General features: G+C 40.4%; 1 protein-coding gene across 1 annotated transcript in view; it reads left to right on the top strand.

The window, feature by feature from the left end:
• The window catches only part of CENPF (centromere protein F), a 57849-nt gene that overhangs the window by 12306 nt on the left and 18795 nt on the right, over positions 1 to 26748 (top strand). The window contains exons 7-11 of the mRNA XM_030873009.2: positions 7816 to 7941; positions 8890 to 9018; positions 13016 to 13138; positions 19622 to 19757; positions 21987 to 25381. Of these exons, the coding sequence (XP_030728869.1) occupies positions 7816 to 7941; positions 8890 to 9018; positions 13016 to 13138; positions 19622 to 19757; positions 21987 to 25381 (3909 nt within the window). The remainder of the gene's footprint in view (positions 1 to 7815; positions 7942 to 8889; positions 9019 to 13015; positions 13139 to 19621; positions 19758 to 21986; positions 25382 to 26748) is intronic.

Raw genomic sequence — 26748 nt, forward strand, 5'->3', positions numbered from 1 at the left:
TAGACAAAAAGAATGGCCCTTGTGGAGCTTCATCATAATGGGGGACGTAACGTAGATGTACCAGTCACGTAGATAGTGTGTTATATGGAGAAAAGTGTAGAGCAAAACGAATTATCTTCTAGGACCAACTGCAGTTATTTGGTGTTTCTTGAACCTAATCTGTGTCTGGGTCAGTGTTCTGCTCACATTTGCCTTTCTGCTCCGCATACCCGCCTCTTGGAATACTCTTGACTTGCTCCCCATCCCGTGAGCTCCTTCTTTCATTTCTTAGTGTGGTGAGGTCTTTTCTCCTGGCTTCCATCCCCATTATGACCCTTTTATTGTCGTTATTTATGTTCTAGCTCTTGTAGTTCCCACACTTGGCTAATTGTCAGAATCACTGAGAACCTTGCAGAATTAATCTTCTTAGACTCATGTCTGAAGTGGGCCTATGGAATTTACCTTTAATAAAATCTCTAGGTAAAAACCACTGTAGTAGGTAGACCTGTATCTTCTATTTGCTTCCTGGGAACAGGCTCTTTCTTTCTTTTTTTTCAAATTAATCCTTTTTATTTTAAGATAATTATAGATTCGTGTAGTTATATAAAATAATAGCTTGTTAATATGATGGGTTACAATGATTGCTTTTCAGATATTTTAATGTCTTTCATCCTTGGAGTAGACCATACTTGGTCTTGGTGTATAATTCATTTTATATATTTCTGACTTTTATTTGCTAATAATTTGTTAAGGATTCTCGTGTCTATATTTGTGAGGGATGTTGTTCAGCTGTTTTCTCTTTTTGTACTGTCTTTGTCTGGTATTTGTATCAGAGGTAATACTAGCTTCATAAAATGCATTGGGAAGCATTCCCTTCTCTTCTCGGAAGAGATTGTGCAGAATTGGTGTTATTTCATCTTTATACATTTGGTAGAATTCTCCATGAAACTATCTGGGCCTGGAGATTTCTTTTTTGGGAGATTTAAAATTATAAATTCAATTTTTAAATAGTTACACAGCTATTAAAATTATTTATTTCACATTGGATGAGTTGGGTTAGTTTGTGATTTTAGAGGAAATTTCATCTAAATTGTCAAATTTGTGCATGTGGAGTTCATAGTATTTCCTTATTCTTTTGATGTCTGTAGGTCAGGTTTATTCCCTGTTCATTTCTGATATTTGTGTCTTCTCTATTTTTCTCTTTGTCAGTACTGCTAGGAACTTGACAGTTTTGTTGCTCTTTTATTGATCTTACCAAAGAGTCAGCTTTTTAATTCATTGATTTTTCTCTATTTCCTATTTTCAATTTCATTGATTTTTAAATTTTTTTTCCTCTCTGTTATTTCCTTCTGCTTGCTTTAGGTTTATTTTGCTCCTCTTTTTCTAGGTTGTTGAGGTGGGGAGCTTAGCTTACTGACTTGAGACTTCTTCTTTTCTAATGCAGACATTTAATGCTATAAATTTCCCTCTCAGTACTGCTTTAACTGTGCTCTGCAAATTTTGATATATTGTATTTTTTTAAATAATTTTTAAAAACATTTATTTATTTATTTTTGGCTGCATTGGGTCTTCGTTGCTGTGCACAGGCTTTCTCTAGTTGCGGGGAGCAGGGGCTACTCTTTGTTGTAGTGCGTGGGCTTCTCATTGTGGTGGCTTCTCTTGTTGCAGAGCACAGGCTCTAGGCACATGGGCTTCACTAGTTGTGGCATGCGGGCTCAGTAGTTGTGGCTCGTGGGTTCTAGAGCACAAGCTCAGTAGTTGTGGTGCATGGGCTTAGTTGCTCTGCGGCATGTGGGATCTTCCCAGACGAGGGCTTGAACCCGTGTTCCCTGCATTGGCAGGCGGATTCTTAACCACTGCACCACCAGGGAAGTCCCTGATATATTGTATTTTAATTTTTATTCTTTAATGTACTAAAAAAATTTTTTTTTCTTGGAACTTCCTTTTTGGCTCATTGATTATTCAGAAATACCTTGTTTAGTTTCCAAGTGTTTGGAGCTTTTTCTCTTTTTGTTATTGATTTCTAGTTTGATTCCACTGTGTTCAGAGAATATACTTTATGATTTCAGGTGTTTTAAATTTGTGGGGGTTTTCTGGCCTAGTATATGGTCTATCTTGGTATATGTTTCATAGGCACTTGGAAAAAAATGTATATTCTCTTGTTGGATGGAATGTTCTAAAAGTGTCATTAGCTCCTGTTGGTTAACGTTCTTTGTTGAATTCCTCTGTATCTTTGCTGATTTCTTGTCTAGTTGCTCTAGCAATTGTTGAGAGAGGGATATTGAAGTCTCCCATAATTGTTGATTTGTCTATTTCTCCTTTCTGTTCTATCAGTTTTTGCTTCACTTATTTTGCAGTTCTGTAGTTCGGTCCATACACGTTTAGGATTGCTATGTCTTCTTGGTGGATTGACCCTTATCATTATGCAATAGCCCTCAGTGTCTCTGGTAATTTTTTTTATTCTGAAGTCTACTTTATCTGGTAGTAATATAGCCACTGTAGCTTTCCTTTGGTTTATGTTTCATGATGTATTTCTTTCTGTCTTTTTAATTTCAGCCTATCTATGCTATTAAATTAAAAAGTATGACCTAACTATAAATTAGAAAATAGGCCTAATGTGAGTTTTGTGTGGACAGCGTATAGTTGGGTCATATTTTTTAATCCACTCTTTTAAAACACTATCCCCTTTTAGAAACACTATCTGTCTTTTAATTAGTATATTTAGATCACTGATATTCAATGTAATTATTGATATGTCATGGCTTAAGTCTTCCATCTTTTTTTTGTTTTTTATTTCTTTCATTTTTCATTTCTCTTTCATTTTTCCTGCCTTCCTGTAGGTTACTTGAACACTTTTTAGAATTCCCTTTTGAATTATTGATAGTGTTTCTGAGTGTATTTCTTGGTAGAGCTTTTATAATGATTGTTTTAGATAATGTATATATACATACAATTTATCACAGTTTATTGGTGTTGTCATTCTATCAATGCTAATAAATTATCGAAAATTTACTTCTCTTTTTGCCCTTATACCCTCCCCCATTTATAGTATAATTTCCTTCGGTGTTTTCTCTACATACATTTAGAACCACATCAGACAGTGTTATAATTTTTGCTTCACTTGTCAAACATAATTTAGAAAACTGAAGAAGAGATGGAAAGCCTATTGTATATATGTTTATTGTTCATTAACTTATTGTTCCTTCCTTCATGATTCCTTCCATATTTCCTTCTTTCATTATTTCCTTTCTGTTTAGAGAACATCCTTTAACCATTCTTTTAGTGTAGTTACAAATCCTCTAAATTTTCTTTTGTCTGGGAATGTTTTGATTTCCTCTTCATTCCTGGAAGATATTTCTGCAGGGTATAGGATTCTAAATGTTAACAGTTTTTTTCTTTCAGCACTGTCTTGTTTTTCCTTGGGCTCCAAAGTCTCTTGTTAATCTTTCTTCTCTTTTTTTCAGAGCTTTTTAATGTTTGTTTTAATGTAATGTGCAAGGTTTTGGATTATTCTTGGTGGGAGGTAGAGGGAAATGTTCATCTCTTCCATCTACCTGGAAGTGGTAGTCCAGGTTCATTTTTAGAATTCTTCTAGTGCAGTGCTTTGCACCGAGAAATTCTTGGTAACTGTGGCTTAGATGTATGAAGGAACATGATCTCCCTTGATCCATATATTTATTCTCTTTGTGCAGTCTGGGTTTGTAATTTGGTTTTCTAAGTTGGAAAGACTTGGATTCAAACCCTGGCTCTACTACATCCCAGTTGTGTTGCTTTGGAGCTATTTAATTAACTTCTGAACTTCAGTGTCCTAATCAATAAAATAGTGTTAATAATAATGCCTTTGTCATAGGATTGCTGTAAAGTTTGTGATAATTTTTAAAAAATATTTATTTATTTTATTTATTTATTTTCCTTGTTTTTTCTGGCTGCATCGGATGTTAGTTGAAGCACACGGGGTCTTTGTTGACGCATGTGGGATCTTTTCGTTACGGCGTGTGGTCTGCTCGGGTTTCTCTCTTGTTGTGGTGCACAGGCTTCTCTCTAGTTGTGGTGTGTGGGTTTTCTCTCTCTAGTTGTGGCATGTGGGCTCTCTCTTTGAGGTACGCAAGCTCAATAGTTGTGGCACGTGGGCTTAGTTGCCCCACGGCATGTGGGATTTTAGTTCCCTGACCAGGGATTGAACCCACGTCCCCTGCGTTGGAAGGCAGATTCTTTACCACTGGACTACCAGGGAAGTACCTGTGATAATTTTTATAAAGGTTTTGGCATATAGTGCCTGGCACATGGTGAACTTATAATAATAATTGTTATTATTATATCAATAAAGTTCCTTGTCAGTGAAGCTCATTTTCAGTTGCACTTCTGCCAAGTCACGCCTTCTCATATAAGAGAATTATACTTATCCTTTTACATTTTGTCTTGTTGGTTTTGGTGTGACAAGGTCACCGAATCCTTGTACTGGCTAGCATATTTGATGAAGTCTCTTCTTACCAGATCATGAATTAGGATTTTTGACTAGGACAGTGCTGAGAATATAGCTCTGGCTTTCTTTCTGTTGGAGACTCCTCTCCAAGTTCTTAAGACTCATTCGTTCAATGCTTTTTGTATTCCATTTTTTTCCTGTAAATTACAAACCCACCTAACTGAAAATTCAGTCCACCTTTCTCCATCTTGTCTCTAAAGATAATATGACCTTGTCCAATATGTTGCTGAAATCAGATTATGCTTTGTTTATGCTATTCCCTGATGTACCATTAGAACTACCTATTAAATAAAATGGAGCTAATTTAGCCAAAATCAATACCGTGTGCTTTAGTGAACATACGCTGTTTCTCGTATGCTTCTTTTCCAAGTATTTACAAACCGTGTGGGATGCAAGGTTTGAACTCATGTAGAAACAGAGTGCTGGGACTGGCAGCAAAGCTAGACTTCAGCACCCGTATTTTACAGCGAAAAGCTCATTGGTTCAGAGCACTGAGTCTCCAGGGTCATATGCTGTATATTTTTAAAGGACTTGAGCTCTGGACCCTTTTTTAGAGTATTATGGAGCATTCATGACACCTAGTGGCCAGGTACTTGCACATGGATTGTGCATCATAAATATCAGCATAAAAAATAATCTAAATAAAATATAAATTACTCTTAAAGGCTCTTTTTTAAGCTACTGTTTCTAATAAGAAAGAATTGATTGCTCCTGAGATCCTATAGTGGAATATGTTGCAGTTTGACGGAGTGCCAGCAGAGGGTGCCAAGGGTTCATTCATCTACTCTGCCATGCATGTTTTTTTCCCCCCTGAAAATTGTCAGAATTTTATTTTATTTTATTTTTTATATTTATTTATTTATTTGGTTGCGATGGGTCTTAGTTGTGGCAGGCAGGCTCCTTAGTTGCGGCTCAGGGGCTCCATAGTTGTGGCACACAGGCTCCTTAGTTGTGGCATGTGAACTCTTAGTTGTGGCATGCATGTGGGATCTAGTTCCCTGACTAGGGATTGAACCTGGGCACCCTGCATTGGGAGCACAGAGTCTTAACCACTGTGCCACTGGGGAAGTCCCTGTCAAAATTTTAGACCATCATTTAGGCAACAATGATTTTTGTCTGAGTTGTTTACTGCTATATCCCCAGTGCCTAGCATGGTGCTAGACATATTTGTTGAGTTCATATTTATTATTATTAGAAATAATTTCTTTCATACTTTTCCTTAGGGATTTAAAAATTCAAGAACAATAAGGTTAATGACAAAGGTGTCTTAATGTTCAAAGCAGTGGATTAATTTGAACAACTGCTCAATATTTTACTTTTTGAATCCAGTATTTTAAAGTTATGATATTTGCAAAATCAGACCAGCTTTATCTTTTCATCTTTGGTTAGTTAGTAGTTGGTGTCTGGTCTTCCAGGAAAGTCTTACATAATGTTTTCTTTTCCTCTGAATTTTCTGTTAAATTTCTAATAGTTCTAAATCGGACTATAATGAGTCTCAGAGAAATACATTAGTGGAGAGATTTGCCAAACTGGGGCACATTTCTTTTGGAACAGGACTTCTCCCCCACTAATGTGAGTTGTTCTCATTCTTTCCTGGGAAGTTAGAGTTGCTTTGTAGGGCAGTTCAAGGATTTGAACACCACAGGGAAGCATCAGAGGAATGGGTTTTAACACTTGAAGATTTAATTTTAGAAGAGCATCCTAAATTTTGATGTAGTTCATGTTTTAAAAATTATTTTAGAGATAACTGGCTATGCATAGAAAAGAATGAAATAATGCCATTTGCAGCCACATAGATGGACCTAGGGCTTATCATACTAAGCGAAGTAAATCAGACAGTGAAAGACAAATATCACCTGATATCACTTATATGTGGAATCTAAAAAATGATACAAATGAACCTGCTTACAAAACAGAAACAGACTCACAGACATAGAAAACAAATTTATGGTTATAAAGGGGAGAGTGGGAGGAGGGATAAACTGGGATTAACAGATATACACTACTACATATAAAATAGGTAAACAGTAAGGACCTACTGTAAGGCACAGGGAACTATATTCAATATCTTGTAATAACCTATAATGAAAAAGAATCTGAAAAAGAACATATGTGTGTGTAACCGAATCACTTTGCTGTACACCTGAAACTAACACAACATTGTAAATCAACTATACTTCAATTAAAAAAAAAGATAAATGGCTATGTAAAAGGGCAAATGCATGTTCTTCGTGTTGCCTTTGGCAGCTTGGTTAAAACCCATTGTGATATTCTTTGGAGTGCTGTGAACCTCCAGATATTTAAAATGGCATAGTGGGAGCATTGTGGAAAGATGCATATTAATATTTAAGTTTCCCACAAAATCTGTTGTGCTTGAAAAACACTATCACATGAGGATAATGGGTACCCTCTGGTTATTTTATAGCCTCTAAATTACGCAGGTCAACATCACTGCTTTTTTTTTTTTTTTTGCGGTACGCGGGCCTCTCACTGTTGTGGCCTCTCCCGTTGCGGAGCAACAGGCTCCGGACGCGCAGGCCCAGCGGCCATGGCTCACGGGCGCAGGTGCTCCGCGGCATGTGGGATCCTCCCGGACCGGGGCACAAACCCGTGTGCCCTGTATCGGCAGGCGGACTCTCAACCACTGCGCCACCAGGGAAGCCCAACATCACTGCGTTTTAACCTCTCATTCCCGTGCAACAAAACATTAGGTGAGGGCTTCCCTGGTGGCGCAGTGGTTGAGAGTCTGCCTGCTAATGCTAGGGGACATGGGTTCGAGCCTGGTCTGGGAGGATGCCACATGCCGCGGAGCACCTAGGCCCGTGAGCCACAAGTACTGAGCCTGCGCGTCTGGAGCCTGTGCTCCGCAGCAAGAGAGGCCGCGATAGTGAGAGGCCCGCGCACCGCCATGAAGAGTGGCCCCCACTTGTCACAACCAGAGAAAGCCCTGGCACAGAAACGAAGACCCAACACAGCAAAAATAAATAAATAAACTCCTACCCCCAACATCTTCTAAAAAAAAAAGCAAAACCAAAAAATCATTAGGTGAATCATTATTCAGACATGCTGATTTCTTTTTTCATGGCACAAGTTATGAAGTATTTATTTAAATGGTCTAATGCTTTACATCCTTGCTAGTATTTCCCAAATATAATTTTATGTGTGCTAAAATAATTGTAGTGGTTTTGGTACTTGACTAATTGTTTTAAACCCAACTTTTTATGAAATAAAAATGTCAAAACACTATGTTAAACTTGAACCAGATCATGGGACTAATTTTTCTAAAATTCAGAATGTTTGCTTCTTTCCAAGAATAATTTTGTTTTGTACTGAGTGTCTTAATTTGTTGTTAGTGTATTGCTTTGGAGCAAAAACTGAAAAAATTGACTGAAGATTTGAGTTGTCAGCGTCAAAATGCAGAAAGTGCCAGATGTTCTCTGGAACAGAAAATCAAGGAAAAAGAAAAAGAGTTCCAAGAGGTAAGGTAAATGGATTCATGAGGAGTTTGTCCAGAAGGCTCTTGTCGGCATTTCCTAGTTTGATCATTTGAAAAGAGAAGTGTCTGTCATTATTTGGGATGTTCCACTAGACGGGAAATGCTTTGTGTGGAAAAGGCACTATATTTTCCTTCACACTTTTCCATCTTTTAGTTTTTGACTGGAGAAGGGACTTAGAATGTTCTTTTTTATCCACATTTTCTGATTTGTTTGAAATTTGACACCAAGTAGGAAAGGATTGTATTTCTTATTTCAAACACTCTGTGTTCTAAAGGAAATTGTATTACATTCAGCAGGTGTATTTAAAGGCTGTGAGTTGGCAAATACATCAGGAAGGTAATTGATGGGGAGGGGAATGAAGTTGGCAGACAAATTAGGGCTGAAGATGCCCTTGCATAAGGCTTGGTATCAGTTTCAGGTGAGTTAGCCTTGAAATGGGTCTATAGTCTTTCAATGAGAGTGACTGGGAATGTTAACCTGGTGTCCCTGTGTGATTATCCAAATTAATTGGTGGCATTTCCTTCCTTTCATTCTCAATGGTCAGTGGCATAAGCTATTTGACATTTTAAACTCCATTTTTGAGTGTGTTGATTTCTCAGCCGAGTTGTGACCGGCTACAGCTCGGCTCTACTCTTTTGCCCCTGGATAATTCAGAACAGAGGTGATTCATTTAGGTCGGGGATGAGGCGGGAACAGGCCAGTTTCCATGTGTTCTCCTGGCGGACTCCTTCCTCTTCCGCTCAGAGACCCGGATCTGATGCCCGGGACCCGTGCTAAGGCTGCCTATATCAATCATCAGGTAGTCGCAGACCGGCTCCCATAATCTTCTGCTCTTACAGAAGAGCATTGCCTGGGGGAAGAATGGGTCTCGCCCTAGGATCTCCCTTGTTAACCAGCATCAGTTTGATGCATTTGTCTTTTGCTTTTTAGGAGCTCTCCCGTCAACAGCGTTCCTTCCAAACCCTGGACCAAGAGTTCACTCAGATGAAAGCCAAGCTCACCCAGGAGCTACAGCAAGCCAAGAACATGCACAACATCCTCCAGGCTGAACTGGATAAAGTAGGGTGCTAACTGATTTCTCCCTCCTCCTTAACCTCCCCATCCCCTTTTTAATACATGTCATTTCTGTACCACAGCGGACATATGATACCTTTAAAGAAAGAAAAAAAAAGCTCTATCCTCACTTTCCTTACGTATCAAAGTGGAGAGCAAACTGAACCTTTCTGGGTCTGGGTTTTCTTGTTTAGAGAAGGAGTGCAGTGAGTGAGGATCTCAGATCTGAAGGTCTGTGGGCGTCTCTGATATTCCAATGGTTCTTGGTCATGCCACCAGCTGGGAGCTATCCCAAGTATTTATGCTTCCAAATAGTCAAAGCACTGAAAATTATAATTTACTTATTTAACACTCCCTGCACAAATGATCTCATCTGCTTTTATGGCTTTCTGTGTCATCCATGTGACGATGACATCCATGTTTATATCTCCAGCCTGGATGTCTGGTCTGAATTTCAGACTTGTGGGTGTGCATCTGATATTTCCAGTCACACACGTAATAGGCATCTCACACTTGAAACATGTTATTAATGGAACTCCAACTTTTTTCAGACTTGTTCTTTGCTTAGTCTTCCTTGTCCCAGTAAATAGCAATTCCATTCTTCACATCGCTCAGGCTAAAACCTCAGTGTCATCTTCACCTCCCCTTTTCCTCTCAACACCTCAAAGTAATCCATTAAAACTCTGCTGGCTCTACCTTTATTTATTCACACACACACACACACACACACACACACACACACACACACACACACGTGTGTGTGCATGTGTATTTGTGTATATCTGTGCATATGTATATTTTCATGCATGAGTATATGTGTGTATTATATGAATAGTATAAACTTTTTTGTGGGTTAGAACACAAAATCTATATAGAACAAATGTACAACAATAAATTACTATAAGGCATGCCTCTCTTGTGACCATTATATATGTCAGAGGATAGAATCTTGTTGGCTACCCCAGAAACCTTTCATGTGCCACATACCTCCCTGCTAAGAATAAACCTGACTTCTCTGTCTTTATATTTTATACTGGATCTGACTGCTTTCACCATCTCCAGCTCTATATGTGGTCTAAGACACATCATCTCTCACCTGGGTTTCTGTACCAGCATCCTAACTGGTCTCCCTGCTTCCACCCTTCCTCCTCACAGTGTGTTTTCAATCAGCAGCCAGAGGGAGTCTTTTCAAGTATAGGTCAGATCATGTCACTCCTCTGCTCAGAAGTCTGCAGTTACTCCCCATTTCTCAGAGTAAGAGTCAGGTCATTCCAAATGTATGCAGGAGCCTAGGTGGCCTTCCCACCACCTTACCCGCTCACCCCATCTCCTACTCTCCCTTTGCTTACCTGTCCACGTGGCCTCCTTGCCATGGGGGGACACACCCAGCAAGTGGCAGCTTTGGGCTTTGCTCTTGGGGGTGCTCCATCCCCAGACAGATCTGTAGGGTGTGAGCCTTCACTATCTGAAGACTTGCTGCTCCAGTGTCACCTTATGAATGACATCTTCCCGTGGTCACTACATAGACCCTTGCCCTCAGGTACTTTCTGTTTCTTTACCTTGCTTTATTTTTCTCCATAAAGTCTATCACCTGACATACAATAGAGTTATTTGTTTATTTAAATATTATCTTCTGGGGCTTCCCTGGTGGTGCAGTGGTTAAGAATCCGCCTGCCAATACAGGGGACACGGGTTCGAGCCCTGGTCTGGGGAAGATCTCACATGCCGTGGAGCAACTAAGCCCGTGCACCACGACTACTGAGCCTGCGCTCTACAGCCCGCGAGCCACAACTACTGAGTCCGCATGCTACAACTACTGCAGCCCGTGCGCCTAGAGCCTGTGCTCCGCAACAAGAGAAGCCACCGCAATGAGAAGCCCACGCACTGCGACGAAGAGTAGTCCCCGCTCACCGCAACTAAAAAGAAAGCCCGCGTGCAGCAACGAAGACCCAATGCAGCCAAAAATAAATAAATTAATTAATTTAAAAAGATATTATCTTCCTTCCATCACTCAGATCTTTCCATGAGGACAGGGTCTCGTCTGTTTAGTTTCCTGCTCCATCTGCAATGCGGAAGCACTAAATATCCAGAGCCTTATGCTCTCAGAAGAAGCAATGTGGAATGTGGTCATTCATTCTTTTCTTCTTTTTTTTTTTTTTTGGCTGCGCCCTGAGGCTTGTGGGATTTTAGTTCCCCAACCGGGGATTGAACATGGGCCCTCAGCAGTGAAAGCGCAGAGTCCTAACTGCTGGACCGCCAGGGAATTCCCAATTCATTCTTTTCTTGACTTCACCCATTTTCCCTGAGAGGGTGACACATTTTAGAGTTTTATGCTGAATATGTCAGGTATTCACCTGTTGTCAGAGTTATACTTATTTTCTTAGTGTTTGTTTATTTTCTAAAAGTGAGGGTTTACCAATTAGGTTCTCATATGAAAAATACAAGTTAATTCCCAAATGTAAGATATAGCAGCCTAGGACATGTTGATTTCTAGTAGCAGAGGAGCTGGGGATGGGGGAATGCAGGTGAAATGCGGACAGCCAACATTTATTGATATCTCTTACATACAAGGGATCATCTGAAGTTCTAATAGAGTCATTCCTTTATCTGTCCATCTGTCCAAGTTTGGAAAAAAGAAAAAAAATCTTCCTGTGCCAGGATAAATTGTTATGCACTATTTATTGGATGTCCTCCAAGACTTTTAAAAATATACATTCGCAAATGTATAATTTTTTTTTTTTTTTGGTTTAAAAGGAAGCATTCTGTTGGTAGTGTCTGAGCCTTGTTTGTATTGGATGTTTTGTAGTTTATTTAGTCATTCCCCTACTGATGGGTATTTAGGTTCATGTAGCACCATTGGTGGTATCATTGGGCAGGTAAAGATGTGTGTTGCTGGTGCTTCTGTAGGACAGCTTCCTACATGTGACATTGATGGCCTCGAGGGCATATGTGTTCTCACGTGTGATAGGTACTTCCAAATTGCCCTCCAGAAAAGTCGTAGCAGTTCACCTGACACCAGCTGTAAGAGGCCTGTTTCCACCCATCCTCCTAATAGGAGGTAGTCCAGGTTTTTAAAATTTTGCCAACTAAGGAGTGAAAAATGTTATCTTATCATTGTTTTAATTCACACTTTTAAAATATATATATTTATTTATTTGGCTGCCTCAGGTCTTTATTGCGGCGTGAGGGCTCTTCGTTGTGGTGCACGGGCTTCTCTCTAGTTGTGGAGCGCGGGTTTTCTCTTCTCTAGTTGTGGTGCGTGGGCTCCAAAGCACGTAGGCTCTGTGGTTTGTGGCACGTGGGCTCTAGTTGAGAGGCGCGAGCTCAGTAGTTGCGGCACATGGGCTTAGTTGCCCCGCAGCATGTGGGATCTTAGTTCCCTGACCTGGGATCGAACCCGCATCCTCTGCATTGTAAGGCGGATTCTTTACCACTGGACCACCAGGGAAGTCCCAATTCACACTTTCTTGATTACCATTGAGGTTATTTCTTTCAGAAGGTGATTTGCCATTTGTATCTTTTGTCATTTCTGTTTCTGTCCTTTGGTCTTTTTATAAATGGGCTTGCCTCTTTGTATATTGAACCATAGATATGCTTTATGTGTTGTATTTTGGAAATATCGTTTTTATTCTGTTGTATTTATTGCAAATGTGTTCTCCCAGTTTGTTTTCTCAATTTTTGTTATTTCTTATCTCATTTTTTAAAATTAGTTTATTACTATTTAGTTGTTTTATTTTTTTGTGGTTAATTGTTTTCCTTGTGGCTTCCTCCTCAAACCCAGCCTTTTCCATCAACATATGCTGCTGCCGAGTAATGTCACAGGTTGACATGACGGTATTTTAAGTTCAACTTCTAGGGCCTCATTAAGCTGTTATGTATAGTGGGTCTCAACCAAAATAGATGATATCAATTATTATATTCCATGACCTTTTTATTCTTTAAGAATACATAGTTATTTAAAAAGTAAAGAAAAATGAAGCTTTGCTTTGTTTTCTACTTGTAGGCCACATCTGTAAAGCACCAGCTGGAAAAAAAATTGGAAGAGTTTAAGGAAAAGTTCAGTAGAACTGAACAGACCTTACAGGCGAGTCAGACCAAGGAAAATGAGCTGAGGAGAAGCAGTGAGGTAAGTGAGGGGTAGAGAAGAGTATTTGTCAGCTTCTGTACAGGAGGAAGTGGGAGGGTTAAAGAATTTCTATACCATTTTCTAGTAGTTTATTATAGCTACATTTTTGTTTTTAATTTGCCAGAAGTATATATTACAGTGTTTTGTATAAAATCTATGACATAGAACATGTGGGGTTTTTTTTTCACTTTCTATTCTGATATAACTTACTAATATACATCTAGCAATTATAGGAAAGCATGACTTATATTAAGACCATGTACTACTCTTTTGTTTTTTCTTAAGATTGTTTTAGACCACCTGTGAGGTGGAAGGATGGAAGAAAGCAAGGGATTTTCTAAATGGAAAGAAACAAAACTGGTGATGGGAGGTATAATTTAAATCCCTTTTCCAAGGGTTGGCTTTTGCATCATCAAATATTAAAAACCTTGTGCAAAGTGATAGACTTAAATATAAAATTTTTTACAGATAAAGAGTTTCTAGATTTAATATTGTTATAAAAACCTCAAGTAATTGTAAATTGTATTACTCTGGCTTCAGCAGTCAACATTAACTTTCATGTTGAGTGTGTGCAAGGCATGGGTGATGGTGTCTTTGCTGGGTTTTTTTGGTTTTTTTTTTGACCATGCTGCGTGGTATATGGGATCTTACTTCCCCCACCAGGGATCGAACCCGCGCCTCCTGCAGTGGAAGCACGGAGTCTTAACCACTTGATCACCAGAAAATTCCCATGACGGTGTCTCTGGAGAGTCATGGTAACGATACAAAATTGTGGATGAGGTTTCCCAATGGCACGGAGTACTGGGCGTACCCTGATGTTGCTTCTACCGATAGGATTTTATCTGTACTTAACTTTATTTATTTATTTATTTATTTTTGGCTGTGTTGGGTCTTTGTTGCTGCATACGGGCCTTCTCTAGTTGTGGCAAGCGGGGGCTACTCTTCGTCGCGTTGCTCGGGCTTCTCATTGTGGTGGCTTCTCTTGTTGCGGAGCATGGGCTCTAGCACACGGGCTTTGGTAGTTGTGGCACACGGGCTCAGTAGTTGTGGCTCGTGGGCCCTAGAGTGCAGGTTCAGGAGTTGTGGCACACGGGCTTAGTTGTTCCGCAGCATGTGGGATCTTCCCGGACCAGGGCTCGAACCCATGTCCCCTGCATTGGCAGGCGGATTCTCAACCACTGCGCCAACAGGGAGGTCCCCGTACTTACTTTAATTTGCTTCTCTCTGAATATATTTAATTGCTTGGAGTTTATTTTAAAGGGCTTAATTAAGAACCATTTAGGGGCAGTTAATAGACTGAAACAATATGAATAGAGTCATAAATCTACATTGTAGTTTTATGGAAAAGCACCGCAGAACATTGGAGGTTTCTTTTCCAGAAAATGTCACAGGAAAGAATTTGTTTTCACTAATCTTTTAACTATTTTGCAATTACTTTTTAGATTGTACGGTTTTTTTGTTTGTTTGTTTTTTAAGTTCTCTGTAAAGAACAGTGATTTATCCAGGTGAGGCAAGTCTAAATATATTTATCCCCTCAGCTTCAAGGAGTGTATTATGGTTATAAAATCAGAACGTCTGTCAGTAGCAAAGAAGAGGTTGTTAAAGCAGCTATAGCCTCAGAGGGGTAATACTGCTGGAGAGAGGAGGCCACAGCCCCAGAAACCCGAGTGGAAGAAAACTTCATATCAGATGACGGTTTCATCAGCAAACGTTTTTAAATGAAAGCGTTTGTTTCAGCAAAACAAATGTTCGCCGTTTGGCCAGTGGGGACCAACCAACAGATGCTTCTGCTAACATTTCCACAGGCAGACTGGCACTGAACTCTTCCCTCTGTGAGCTTCCCTTTCAGCCAGGAACTCTCCCGCGACTCCACTGGCTGCCTGGTGGAAACATTTTGTAAAATCGATCGACTGGTTAAGAGGGTCCAAACACTTTGCAAACGGTTTGCTTGGCGAAGGCTCCATAGTGGGCTGGACATTACTCGCAGGTGTTTCTGAAGATGCATGCATCCCTGCAGGGCCTGGTTTGTCAGCTGTGGAGCTGTCCACCACGAAATCTAGCTAAATGCCCGTCATGTTGCACTTAACATTTCATTGATTTCTGTGTCCAGTGAGGGCAGTCGTTGGAGGTGTGTAGCTCAGGGCCAGGGGATTCATTTAGTATTTGTCTTTAACTTACGTTTTTGTGTGTGTGCCTTCTTTTGAGGATGATATCAAGAATTCAAAGGGTGTAGCTGGCTCTTGCAGTTTGAATTGGGATTGGAATCAGAAAAGCAATTTACCCAGTTAGACTGGTGGTATAGCTTCGAGGTAAAATTTTGGTGACTTTAAAGTGAGCGAGATCTGAAATTGCATCACTTTTCTGCCACCTCCCTGCTGTGTGACCTGGGGACAGTGATTACCATTTCTGAGTCTGACTCTCCTCATCTGCATATGGGGACTAATACTAACCCTCCAGAGCTGCATTAATGATTAACTTAAATATTGTGTATCAAATGTTTAGATCCGTGCCCAGCAAGCACATAAGGGCTCTTTGGTCTTCACAACTGTTGTAACTTTTTGATGCTACCACTGTTTGCTCTCACCCATAGGCACAGAAAGGATGGGCAAAGGAAAGAGCATTTGAGATTTTTCACATATAAAATTGCAGCCCATTCTAGTCTTATCGTTCTGGGTATCTTTCTGTATCTAATTATAAGTACAAACAAGTTTAGCACGCTTATAGGTTTTGGATGCCAAAAAAATGAGACAGTTGTACTGCAATTTTCCTTGTCCATGTTTAGCAAACTAATATGCTGCTCACAGTGAGAAATTATCAGTAGTGGAAATGTGATGTAATGGCCCAATCAAGGGTAAAGTTAGCATTTAGTATCAAAGTGAATGGAAGGTTTAGATAAGCTGCTCACCCAGCATCCAGTGCCAGCTCCATAGCGTTGGGGTTAGGCGATCATGTACCATCATTTGACAGCCAAGATGAGGGAACACTTGCCTGGGGACCTTCCTGAGCGTGGGGACCTGTATTACAACAGGGTCCGCTAAGGGGCCTGGTCTGGCAGGCAAGAATGATGAGGTGGAAGGGGAAAAACACATCCTTTGCATCCGTCCCTGGTTCACCATATAGACTTCGCCCAGCAGGGGACGTATTAAGCTTCATTCATGGATGGGATCATGAAATGCCACACAGTAACTGAAATTTGTTTTGTCTGGTCCTAGGAAATGATGCTTCCCTGGTTGCTCCTAAACCAAAGTTGATCTGGCTGGAATTGCTCGCTAAGCTCTAAGGCTCGCTTGTGGTTATAGGGTTTTTTGTTGTGTTTTTCCAGACTAGTGCCCAACTCTGCAAATCATGTGAGGTTGCAAGAGCTGCCTAGGAGAATATATCCTTGTATGCTTAACGCATCGTTGGCAGTGAGCCACCCAGTCAAGTCCTAAGTGGCTGTAAGCCGTGCAGAAATGAATTGCTGATGGGTGGCAGCCTACAGCTCCATTTTCAGATGTTCATTTTCTAAATTCTGGCTTTTTAAAACTCTTGGGCTGGCCATAGCCATAGCATGATAAGCCTGCTGGGTCTCAGGACTGGCTGAACATTCCTTCATTTGAAACAAGTATTTATGGAACTACTGCCAGAATAGACAAAGACTTGTTAATCTTTTCATTGAGCTTAGTATTCATTTAAATGTCTCCAGTTATACACAGACATGGATAGAGATGAAGAGACGCATAAACATAAGTTGCACCCTCCCTCCTGCGGTCCCTCCCCACCTCTTCTTCTCCTTTTCACCTTCCTTCCTCCTACTGGGATGCACCCAGCTTTGCATACAGTGTCTTGTCAGCTTTCTTGTCACGCCTCTAGATGTAGGTGCCATTTGATTTGATGATTTTTTTTTAGGGTAAAAAACATAAGTTGCAAAATAAAAATGCTAAGTCAACTCAGATGGTTGCATTCTAGTTACTCTCTTATGTTGAGCTCACTTAGCTGATCTTAGCATTGATCACACACATCTAGCTGCTGTTAAATTTTAGGAAGAAACACTACTGACAATGCTCCATTACCCTTGTTAAAGTACGTTAAGGTATTTTTCCTTTCACATCTGTGATCTCATTTGAGTGGGGATTATTTTGAAGTCTGAAGAGCAAACAAGCGATTATAGATTCTCTAGTTGAATGATGCTAGTTTAAGTCAGTAACATCATTGCACTTCAGTGATCATTCTTTGCAGAATTTCACAATGACTGGTATGAATGTCAGTCTTGAGATGAGTTGAAGCGGGCTTTTCTTTTTTTTTTTTTAAATTTTATTTATTTATTTATTTATTTTTGGCTGCGTTGGGTCCCCGTTGCTGCCCACGGGCCCTCTCTAGTTGCAGAGAGCAGGGGCTACTCTTCGTTGCGGTGCGTGGGCCTCCCATTGCCGTGGCCTCTCCTGCTGCGGAACACAGGCTCCAGACGCGCGGGCCTCACTAGTTGTGGCTCATGGGCTCCAGAGCGCAGGCTCAGTAGTTGCGGCACATGGGCCCAGCCGCTCTGCGGCATGTGGGATCCTCCCGGACCAGGGCTCGAACCCCTGTCCCCTGCACTGGCAGGCGGACTCCCAAACACTGCGCCACCAGGGAAGCCCGGAGCGGGCTTTTAGTTCTGGTTGACCTCTTAATTTGATAGCTTGTCAGTTGAGCTCACGGAAGGGAGGTAGGATCAGGACAAAGGAGACAGAAATATAACTACAATGGACTCTGTCTTATTTTGATGATGAAATGAACATATATACATGAGCACAGCAGCTGCCAGCAAGTTTTCAAGTACTTTCTACCAGCCAGATTCTCCCTCTTCTTGAATTTGGCTTTGCTACGTTGGTACCCATCTGCTGGTAGTAACCAGACTGATAATTGAAGGCAGACTTCCAGCACTGAATTGCCAGGGCCATCTGTTTTCCAACAGTGCAGTAGGGTTTTGGAGGATAGGTCTTAATTGTTTCTTTAAGATTAAAAAATTTCCCCTACTTTTCAGCTTTTCAGAGGGATATTTTTTAAGTGTGTGTGTGTGTGTTTTAAAGTCAGGCTTATGAATCACACACCCCCTCCCGCCCACCACCACCAAGGATGGGAGTTGCTTGATTCTGTCAGTTTGTAATGATATATGCCAATTCCCAGTGGTCCAGAGGGTGGCATATAATATAGGTTGAAATACTTATCAGCTGTAATATCATTGAAGGTTGAACAGCAGGTTGAGGAATATGGATAGAGGATTTATAATATTTATTATGCAAGTCATGTGGTTAATAAGAAGCATTTTTATTCAGCATGAAAATATTGCTTCATTTTAAGACTCAGAAAAATAGACAGATCTCCCTAGAAAATAGTATGGGGCTGCGTATGTGTCTCTGCTACTCTGTGGCACATCGATGCATGGGTCCTTCATTTAATCAGGTACCCAAAGGACCTTTCTTCACTGTGAAATCTCAGATTCCTCCACCTAGAATTAATTCTTCCATGCTCCAGCCCTCTGATTTCCCATAGGACACTTCATCTCTCTTGAGGATGTAGTGCATCTTGGTGTGTATTAAGTGATTGGTATTGCATCGTCCCCCACTGGCGGGTACCTGGTCCTGGGGGCAGAGACTCTCTTAACTTGTAGCTGCATCTTTCATAATGCCCATTCCAACATCTTTACATTGCAGACTTTCTTAATGAACATTTATTAAAGGTAATTTTACTCATAAAGACATTCCCATAACAGTGAACCTTAAGATGGTTTTATAACGAAACATCACAATTTGTCACGTGAATTTTTTGGTTCGTTAGCACCTCAGAACTTTGCAAATATATATGTGTGTGTGTGTGTGTGTGTATATATATATATATATATATATATATATATATATATATACCTTTTTTGTTTTTTTTTTTGTTTGTTTTTGTTTGTTGGTTTTTGCGGTACGCGGGCCTCTCACTGTTGTGGCCTCTCCCGCTGCGGAGCACAGGCTCCGGACGCGCAGGCTCAGTGGCCACGGCTCACGGGCCCAGCCTCTCCGCGGCATGTGGGATCCTCTCGGACCGGGGCACGAACCCGCGTCCCCTGCATCGGCAGGCGGACTCTCAACCACTGCGTCACCAGGGAAGCCCGCAAAGATATATTTGATCATTCAGGTGTGATGGGGACTTGGAGCATTTGTGTTTTGGGGGAGCTTGTAAATAGGCTTTTCCTTATGAACGAACACTTTCACAACCACCGGGACATCCAGAAAGTTCAAAAAATATATTTCTCGAAGTAAAAAGATTATCATCCGTTTTGGATTCTGTGCTTTTGACTTCTATTTATAAAATCATTTTATTGAAGTAAAACTATGTAACTTCATTGCTCAAAGGGAAAGTGTGATTCCTCCCCTAGTGAGATACACACCCAGTCCCATTAGGGACCCTCACCAAGGCAGAAGTCCTAAGTTGCTTGAGCATCTGCTTGGGTGATAACTAACTAAACCTGTGCTTTAGGAAATGAAGAGGGAAAACAGCCTCCTTAAGAGTCAGTCTGAGCAAAGGGCCAGAGAAGTTTGCCACCTGGAGGAAGAACTGAAGAAGGCCAAGCAGCGTTTGAGTCAGAGCCAGAACTTTGCAGAAGAAATGAGGGGTGAGTAAATGTAGCGTTTTTGAGTTCTTTCTCTAGGCTAATGTTCCCATGAGGGAGGATGGATATCATTAGAAGCTTCTTTGAATTTTTCCATATCTTCTCCCAGAGAGATGTCTGCAGTTGATGTGGAAAAAGTTTTTGCTTTTCCACTTTTTCGTTTCCAGAGTGATAGTTGGACTTTTTTTTTTTTTATTGGAACACACTGAGTCCCCAGATGCCTGGTTTTCAGCACTTTGAAACCAGAAGGGTAAATATTTTCCAGACAAAAGTAAATTGTTGGGGCTGTCTCTCGCCTCAGAGTGCTATTTTGTGTCTCAAGTGTGTTTGTTAGTTACATCCAGACGGCGCATCTTCTCACCCATCACCATTTCCCTTATAATGGAAAATCCTATGTTAAATGCATGTTTTCCCAGCCCTTAGTGACCATTGTTTTGGGATGGCTTACTTGACTGAATGATTTTATTTCCTTATTCTCTGTATAGCCATAGAATGATGCTGCATACACCAAATGAATCCACTGTTCGTTTCACATTTATGTATATATAAATGTGAATGAGTCTTTCCTTACATTTATGTTCTCCCCTGAGGTATTTGCACATCTTGGATTTCTTTTAACCTGACTTGTGGAATGGGTGTCACACTTCTCTGTGACTGTTTTCTTTTTTAAATTCCAGTCTCCCTAAGACAGCTTTCAATTTTTCCATGGCAGGAGGTAGAAATGTCAATCTTCAGCTTTTTTTAAAGAAAACTATAGGAAAAGAAAGGGTTAGGGCGTTTTTCAGTGTTGGTCACCAGTATCATTATTTGAGGTCCTCACACGCGAAGTGGACTGATATCCCCTGTGGCGCTATCTCCACCAGCCTTCCACTCTCAGTATGTAGACTGAGATTAAGGGGCTAAAAATAGGAATGATTTCTAGTTACATCTGAGTTTATAATACATGCTACCTTTTTCATCTACTATTGAGATTCACAACTTTTATTCTTCCTCAACATACTTGGGAAGCCTTCCTATCATTGTTGAATGAAAGCAGTGTGGTTATTCTCAACTAGCAGGGGCCAGTGGGCAGAGGGGAGTTTTTAGGCAGAGGACAGGTGGTAATGGAGTTTGTGACATCTTCCTGATGATTCTCATCTTCACAGGCACCACCCTCACTGTGAGGGGCCGGGATGTGGGGGGTATTGCTTCCCAGTGATACTCGCACGTAGGCTTCGAGAGTTACTAACATATAGCATCATATACTATTAAGATATATATATATAGATAGATAGATATATCTATATCTATATATTAGTTGAAGTATAGTTGATTTACATGTCAGTTTCAGGTGGTACAGCACAGTGACTGTGTTTTTTTTGTTTTTTTTTTTGTTTTTTTGTTTTTGCTGTACGCGGGCCTCTCACTGCTGTGGCCTCTCCCGTTGTGGAGCACAGGCTCCGGACACACAAGCTCAGCAGCCATGGCTCACGGGCCCAGCCACTCCGCGGCATGCGGGATCTTCCCGGACTGGGGCACGAACCCACGTCCCCTGCATCCGCAGGCAGACTCTCAACCATTGTGCCACCAGGGAAGCCCAGTGACTGTGTTTCATACACACACACACACACACACACACACACACACACATATACTTTTTCAGATTTTTTCCCCTTATAAGTTATTACAAAATATTGAGTATAATTCCCTGTAGCACTTTATACTCTAGTACTTATGCCTGATTCTATGGATTTTTTGGCTAAAGTGGCGAAGAAGTTATTTACTTTTTTGAGAAATCTGGAATACTCCATAGTATTCCTGAGATATTTCCATTTTAGTGCTGCTCTTGTCACACTTTTCTCTCCTTGAATAAGTATTTCCAAAGGGCATAAACACATACAAGGAAAAAGAATAAAAGAAAGTTTCATGTGCTTAGGAAAATAATCCCTTGGTATTTTTTTTTTTTTTATCCCTTGGTATTTTATACAACAACACTTTCTTAAGCTGCTGAGAAAGGAGATAAACAAATGTAATGCCATCCTGAAAAGGACCATTTTCCATTGTCTTTATATAAGCTTAGATAATTATCAGGCGATCTGTTTTCAAGGAGGTATGCAGGCAATAATGCCAGTTTGTACAGGACTTGAGAAGCTGTTAGTTTGTTTGGGTTTTTTTTTTTTGAGAGTTTAGAATTCTTGTAGAATAAATATTTATTAAAATCATGACAACTTAAAAAAATATCTTTTTTAATAGCTAAGAATACTTCTCAGGAAACCATGTTAAGAGATCTTCAAGAACAAATAAAGCAGCAAGAGAATTCCTTGACTTTAGAGAAACTGAAGCTTGCCCTGGCTGATCTGGAAAAGCAGCGAGATTGTTCTCAAGACCTTTTGAAGAAAAGGGAACATCACATCGAACAACTGAATGAAAAGTTAAGCCAAACAGAGAGAGAGTCCGAAGCTTTATTGAGTGCTTTGGAATTAAAGAAGAAAGAATATGAAGAATTGAAAGAAGAGAAAACTCTGTTTTCTCGCTGGAAAAGTGAAAATGAACAACTTTTAAATCAGATGGAATCAGAAAAGGAAAGCTTGCAGAGTAAAATTAATCACTTGGAAACCTGTCTTAAGACACAACAAATAAAAAGTCACGAATACAATGAGAGGGTAAGAACACTGGAGATGGAAAGAGAAAATCTAAATGTTGAGATCAGGAACCTTCACAATGTGATAGACAGCAAGACTGCAGAGGCAGAGACACAGAAGCAAGCTTATGGAGAACTACAACAGAAAGCCGAGTTCTCAGATCAGAAACATGAGAAGGAAATAGAAAATATGTGTTTGAAAATTTCTCAGCTTACCGGGCAAGTTGAAGATCTAGAAGATAAGCTTCAGTCACTGTCAAGTGAAATGATGGACAAAAACCAGCGTTACCAAGACTTGCATGCTGAATCTGAGAGCCTCAGGGATCTGCTAAAATCCAGAGATTCCTCTGCGGTGACAAATGAGTCTCATCAGAGAAGTCTTTTGGCATTTGAACAGCAGTCTGCAGTGAATAATTCCTTTGCAAATATAATTGAAGAACAAGAAAGCGTGCCTTCAGAAAGGAGCGAATGCCATTTAGAAACAGACCAAAGTCCTAAAAGCTCATCCATGTTACAAAACAGAGTCGTTTCTCTTGAATTTTCATTAGAGTCTCAAAAGCAGATGAACTCAGATCTGCAAAAGCAGTGTGAAGAATTGGTGCAAATCAAAGGAGAAATTGAAGAAAATCTCATGAAAGCAGAACAGATGCATCAAAGTTTTGTGGCTGAAACAAGTCAACGAATTAGTAAGTTACAAGAAGACACTTCTGTTCATCAGAATGTTGTTGTTGAAACTTTAGCTGCCTTGGAGAGCAAGGAAAGAGAGTTGCAACTTTTGAATGAAAAGTTAGAAACTGAGCAGGCAGAGATTCAAGAATTAAAAAAGAGCAACCATTTACTTCAGGAATCTCTAAAGGAGCTACAACTTTTGTCTGAAACTCTGAGCTTGGAGAAAAAGGAAATGAGTTCCATCATTTCTCTTGATAAAAAGGACATTGAAGAGCTGACCCAAGAGAATGGGACTCTCAAGGAAATTAATGCAACCTTAACCCAAGAGAAGATGCACTTGCTCCAGAAAACTGAGAGTTTTTCAAACTGTATAGATGAAAGAGACAAAAGCATTTCAGAGTTATCTGACCAGTACAAACAAGAAAGACTTACTTTGCTCCAAAGATGCGAAGAAACAGGAAATGCATTTCGGGATCTTAGTGAAAAATATAAAGCAGAGCAGGAAAAGAACTCTAAATTAGAATGCTTGCTGAATGAATGCACGAGTGTTTGTGAAGATAGAGAAAATGAATTGGGACAGCTAAAGGAAACATTTGCAAGGGAACACCAAGCATTTGTATCACAATTAGCATTAGCTGAAGAAAGAAACCAGAGTTTAATACTAGAGTTGGAGACAGTGCAGCAAGCCCTGAGATCTGAGGTTACAGATATCCAAAGCAATTCCAAGAGGGAGGCTGACAGCTTAAAGCAAGAAATCATGACTTTAAAGGAAGAACAAAGTAAGATGCAACAGGAAGTTAATGCCTTATTACAAGAGAAGGAGCACCTGATGGAATTAACGAAGATGAAACATGAGCATCAGCATCTAGAATTGGAACCAATTCAAGACTCTGTGAAAGTAGCAGAGAGGAAGATAAATACACGTCACGTTCAACTTCTGATGGACCTTGAAGTTAAAGATGCTTCTCTAGACAGTTACAATGCGCAACTGGCACAAGTAGAAACTAAAGTGAGAAACATGGAATTAAAACTTCAGGAGAGTGAGAAGGAGGAGTACCTACAGCACAAATTACAAATTGGAGGAGAATTAGAAACTGGAGATGTGCAACAAGGCACTCAGTCACAAGATATTAGCGGCCTTGGAAACTTTGAAATAGATCCAGAGGAAAAATACATTTCGGTGCTTCACGAGTTGTCAACAAGTCAGCAGGACAATGCCCACCTGCAGTGCTCTCTACAGACGGCAATGAACAAGCTGGACGAGTTAGAGAAGATGTGTGAGGCATTGCAGGTGGAAAAGCTTGAACTCATATCTGAGCTGAATGACTCAAGATCAGAATGTGTCACAGCAACTAGCAAAATGGCAGAAGAGGTAGGGAAACTAGTAAATGAGGTTAAAATATTAAATGACGAAAATGGACTTCTCCAAGGTGAGTTCGTGAAAGAAACGCCAGAAAGTGAATTTGGTGAACAGCAAGATGAGCAGACGTCTGTGTCCTTAAATCCTTTGGACGACAGTAATTCCTATGAGCACTTGACAGTGTCAAACAAAGAAGTTCGCATGCACTTTGCTGAATTACAGGAGAAATTCTCATCTTTACAGAGTGAACACAAAATTTTGCACGATCAGCACTGCCAGATGAGCTCTAAGATGTCAGAGCTACAGTCCTACATTGACACGTTAAAGGCTGAAAATTCAGTCTTGTCCATGAGTCTGAGAAACTCTCAAGGTGACTTGGTAAAGGAGGTGATGCCAGGACCGGGGGAGAAGCATTTTCTGTCCTTGTCACTCTCTGGTGTGACTGACAGCCCTGGTAATGCAATAGAATCTTCTTTTTACAAAGATCTTTTAGAGCATATGGGAGAAACATCCCTTTTGAATAATTTAGACAGGACTGTTTTGGCAAACCAGTCCAGTGTAGAGAAGGTCTCTTGCAGTAGTCTGGAGGAGGAGAATCTGACTGAGAAAGAAATCCCCTCTGCCCCGGTGAGGAGCGTTGAAGAACTTGAGACCGTCTGTCAGATGTACCTGCAGTCCTTCAAGAAGCTAGAAGAGAAAATTGAAAGTCAAGGGATTACGAAAAATAAGGAAATCGAAGAACTCGAACGGTTACTAAGTTCTGCAAGGGAAGAGCTTGACTGTCTCAGGAAGCAGTATTTGTCAGAAAATGAACAGTGGCAGCAGAAGCTGACAAGTGTGACAGCAGAGATGGAGTCCAAGTTGGCGGCAGAAAAGAAACACACGGAACACCTTACACTTGAGCTTGAAGTAGCACGACTCCAGCTTCAAGGTCTGGACTTAAGCTCTCGGTCTCTGCTTGGCACCGACATAGACGATGTAAGTATGTGGGACTGACATGCTATTTCTCTAATCGAGTGCCTAGTAGGCACGCAATCAATGTTTGTTGAATTGAAATCGAAATTAAATCTAAACTAAAATATTTTTAGGGTTCAAGGACATAAGAACAGAATATACCAAAGTTTTGAAAAAATAAACCAGAACTTTAGGAAAGTGAGTCAACTTTATTTGAGGAGTAAATTTCTATCATGATTATCTTTAAACACTATTATATTGGACATTACTAAAGATGTTTTTTGAAGACTCCTGGAGAAAATCATGTTACAGTGTCAGAACATGTTCTTCAGGACGTCTGTGTGTTTTCACTCTTTGTGAGTTAATAAAGCACATTAAATATCAAATTGGAACTTAGGAATGGTAAGGTGATATGAATTTTAACCTCTTTTGCCTTTTTCAGACTGTTTTTTTTTTTTTTTTTTTTTTTTTGTGGTACGCGGGCCTCTCACTGTTGTGGCCTCTCCAGGCTCCGGACGCGCAGGCTCAGCGGCCATGGCTCGCGGGCCCAGCCGCTCCGTGGCATGTGGGATCCTCCCGGACCGGGGCACGAACCCATGTCCCCTGCATCAGCAGGCGGACTCCCAAGCACTGCGCCACCAGGGAAGCCCTTTCAGACTGTTTTTAATGTTAGAGTTATAGTCATGAACCTAAATATTGGAGTTTATTATGTATTTCTGAATACTTTTCTGACAATTTGCTTGGTACAAATTTGGATATCAAATCTCTGATTTGATATCAGTCATTCAAAGAGACATTTCTTTCTTTACAGAATATGAAATTGTTCGGTTACTTACACCTTTCTCTTTTCTAGTCTACCAGCTAAGCTAGTAATGGCGTACAGACAATGAGACTCACTTAATTCCCTCCCTCTACCTCTGTAAGGTAGGGAGGGCAGGTGAGAGGTGACAGCAGTTGTAGTCAAAGTAGCAGATCCCTATTTTACAGAGAAGAGAAAGTGAGGTTCAAACATGTGATTTATCCAAGAATATAGTAAGTGCTGGATCTGTGATTAAGTCCTTGGGCTGGGAATCTGGTCATGAAACCCTACTGCCTTCTCTTATCGAAGAATATCATAAATGCTGAAGATGGAAGCCGACCATTTTATGTGGAATTTGTTAGCCTCTTATTTGATAATCCCAAAGAAAATTTCATATTTAGGTTACCTACAATATTGCTAGCAAGAAAAAAATTTTGAAGTGTAACTACATCACAATTTAGATGATCACGTAACTGACCCTGAAGGGTTTGTGTTCATGATAAATACCCAGTACCTTGCCCACAGAGAACACTTACTGAATGTTTGTTTAATTGTGTTGAATATTTGGATGGAGAGAGGTGGATTTGGTGGG

Source organism: Globicephala melas, chromosome 1 (genome assembly GCF_963455315.2).
Source record: "Globicephala melas chromosome 1, mGloMel1.2, whole genome shotgun sequence".
In the NCBI taxonomy this organism is placed as follows: domain Eukaryota; kingdom Metazoa; phylum Chordata; class Mammalia; order Artiodactyla; family Delphinidae; genus Globicephala; species Globicephala melas.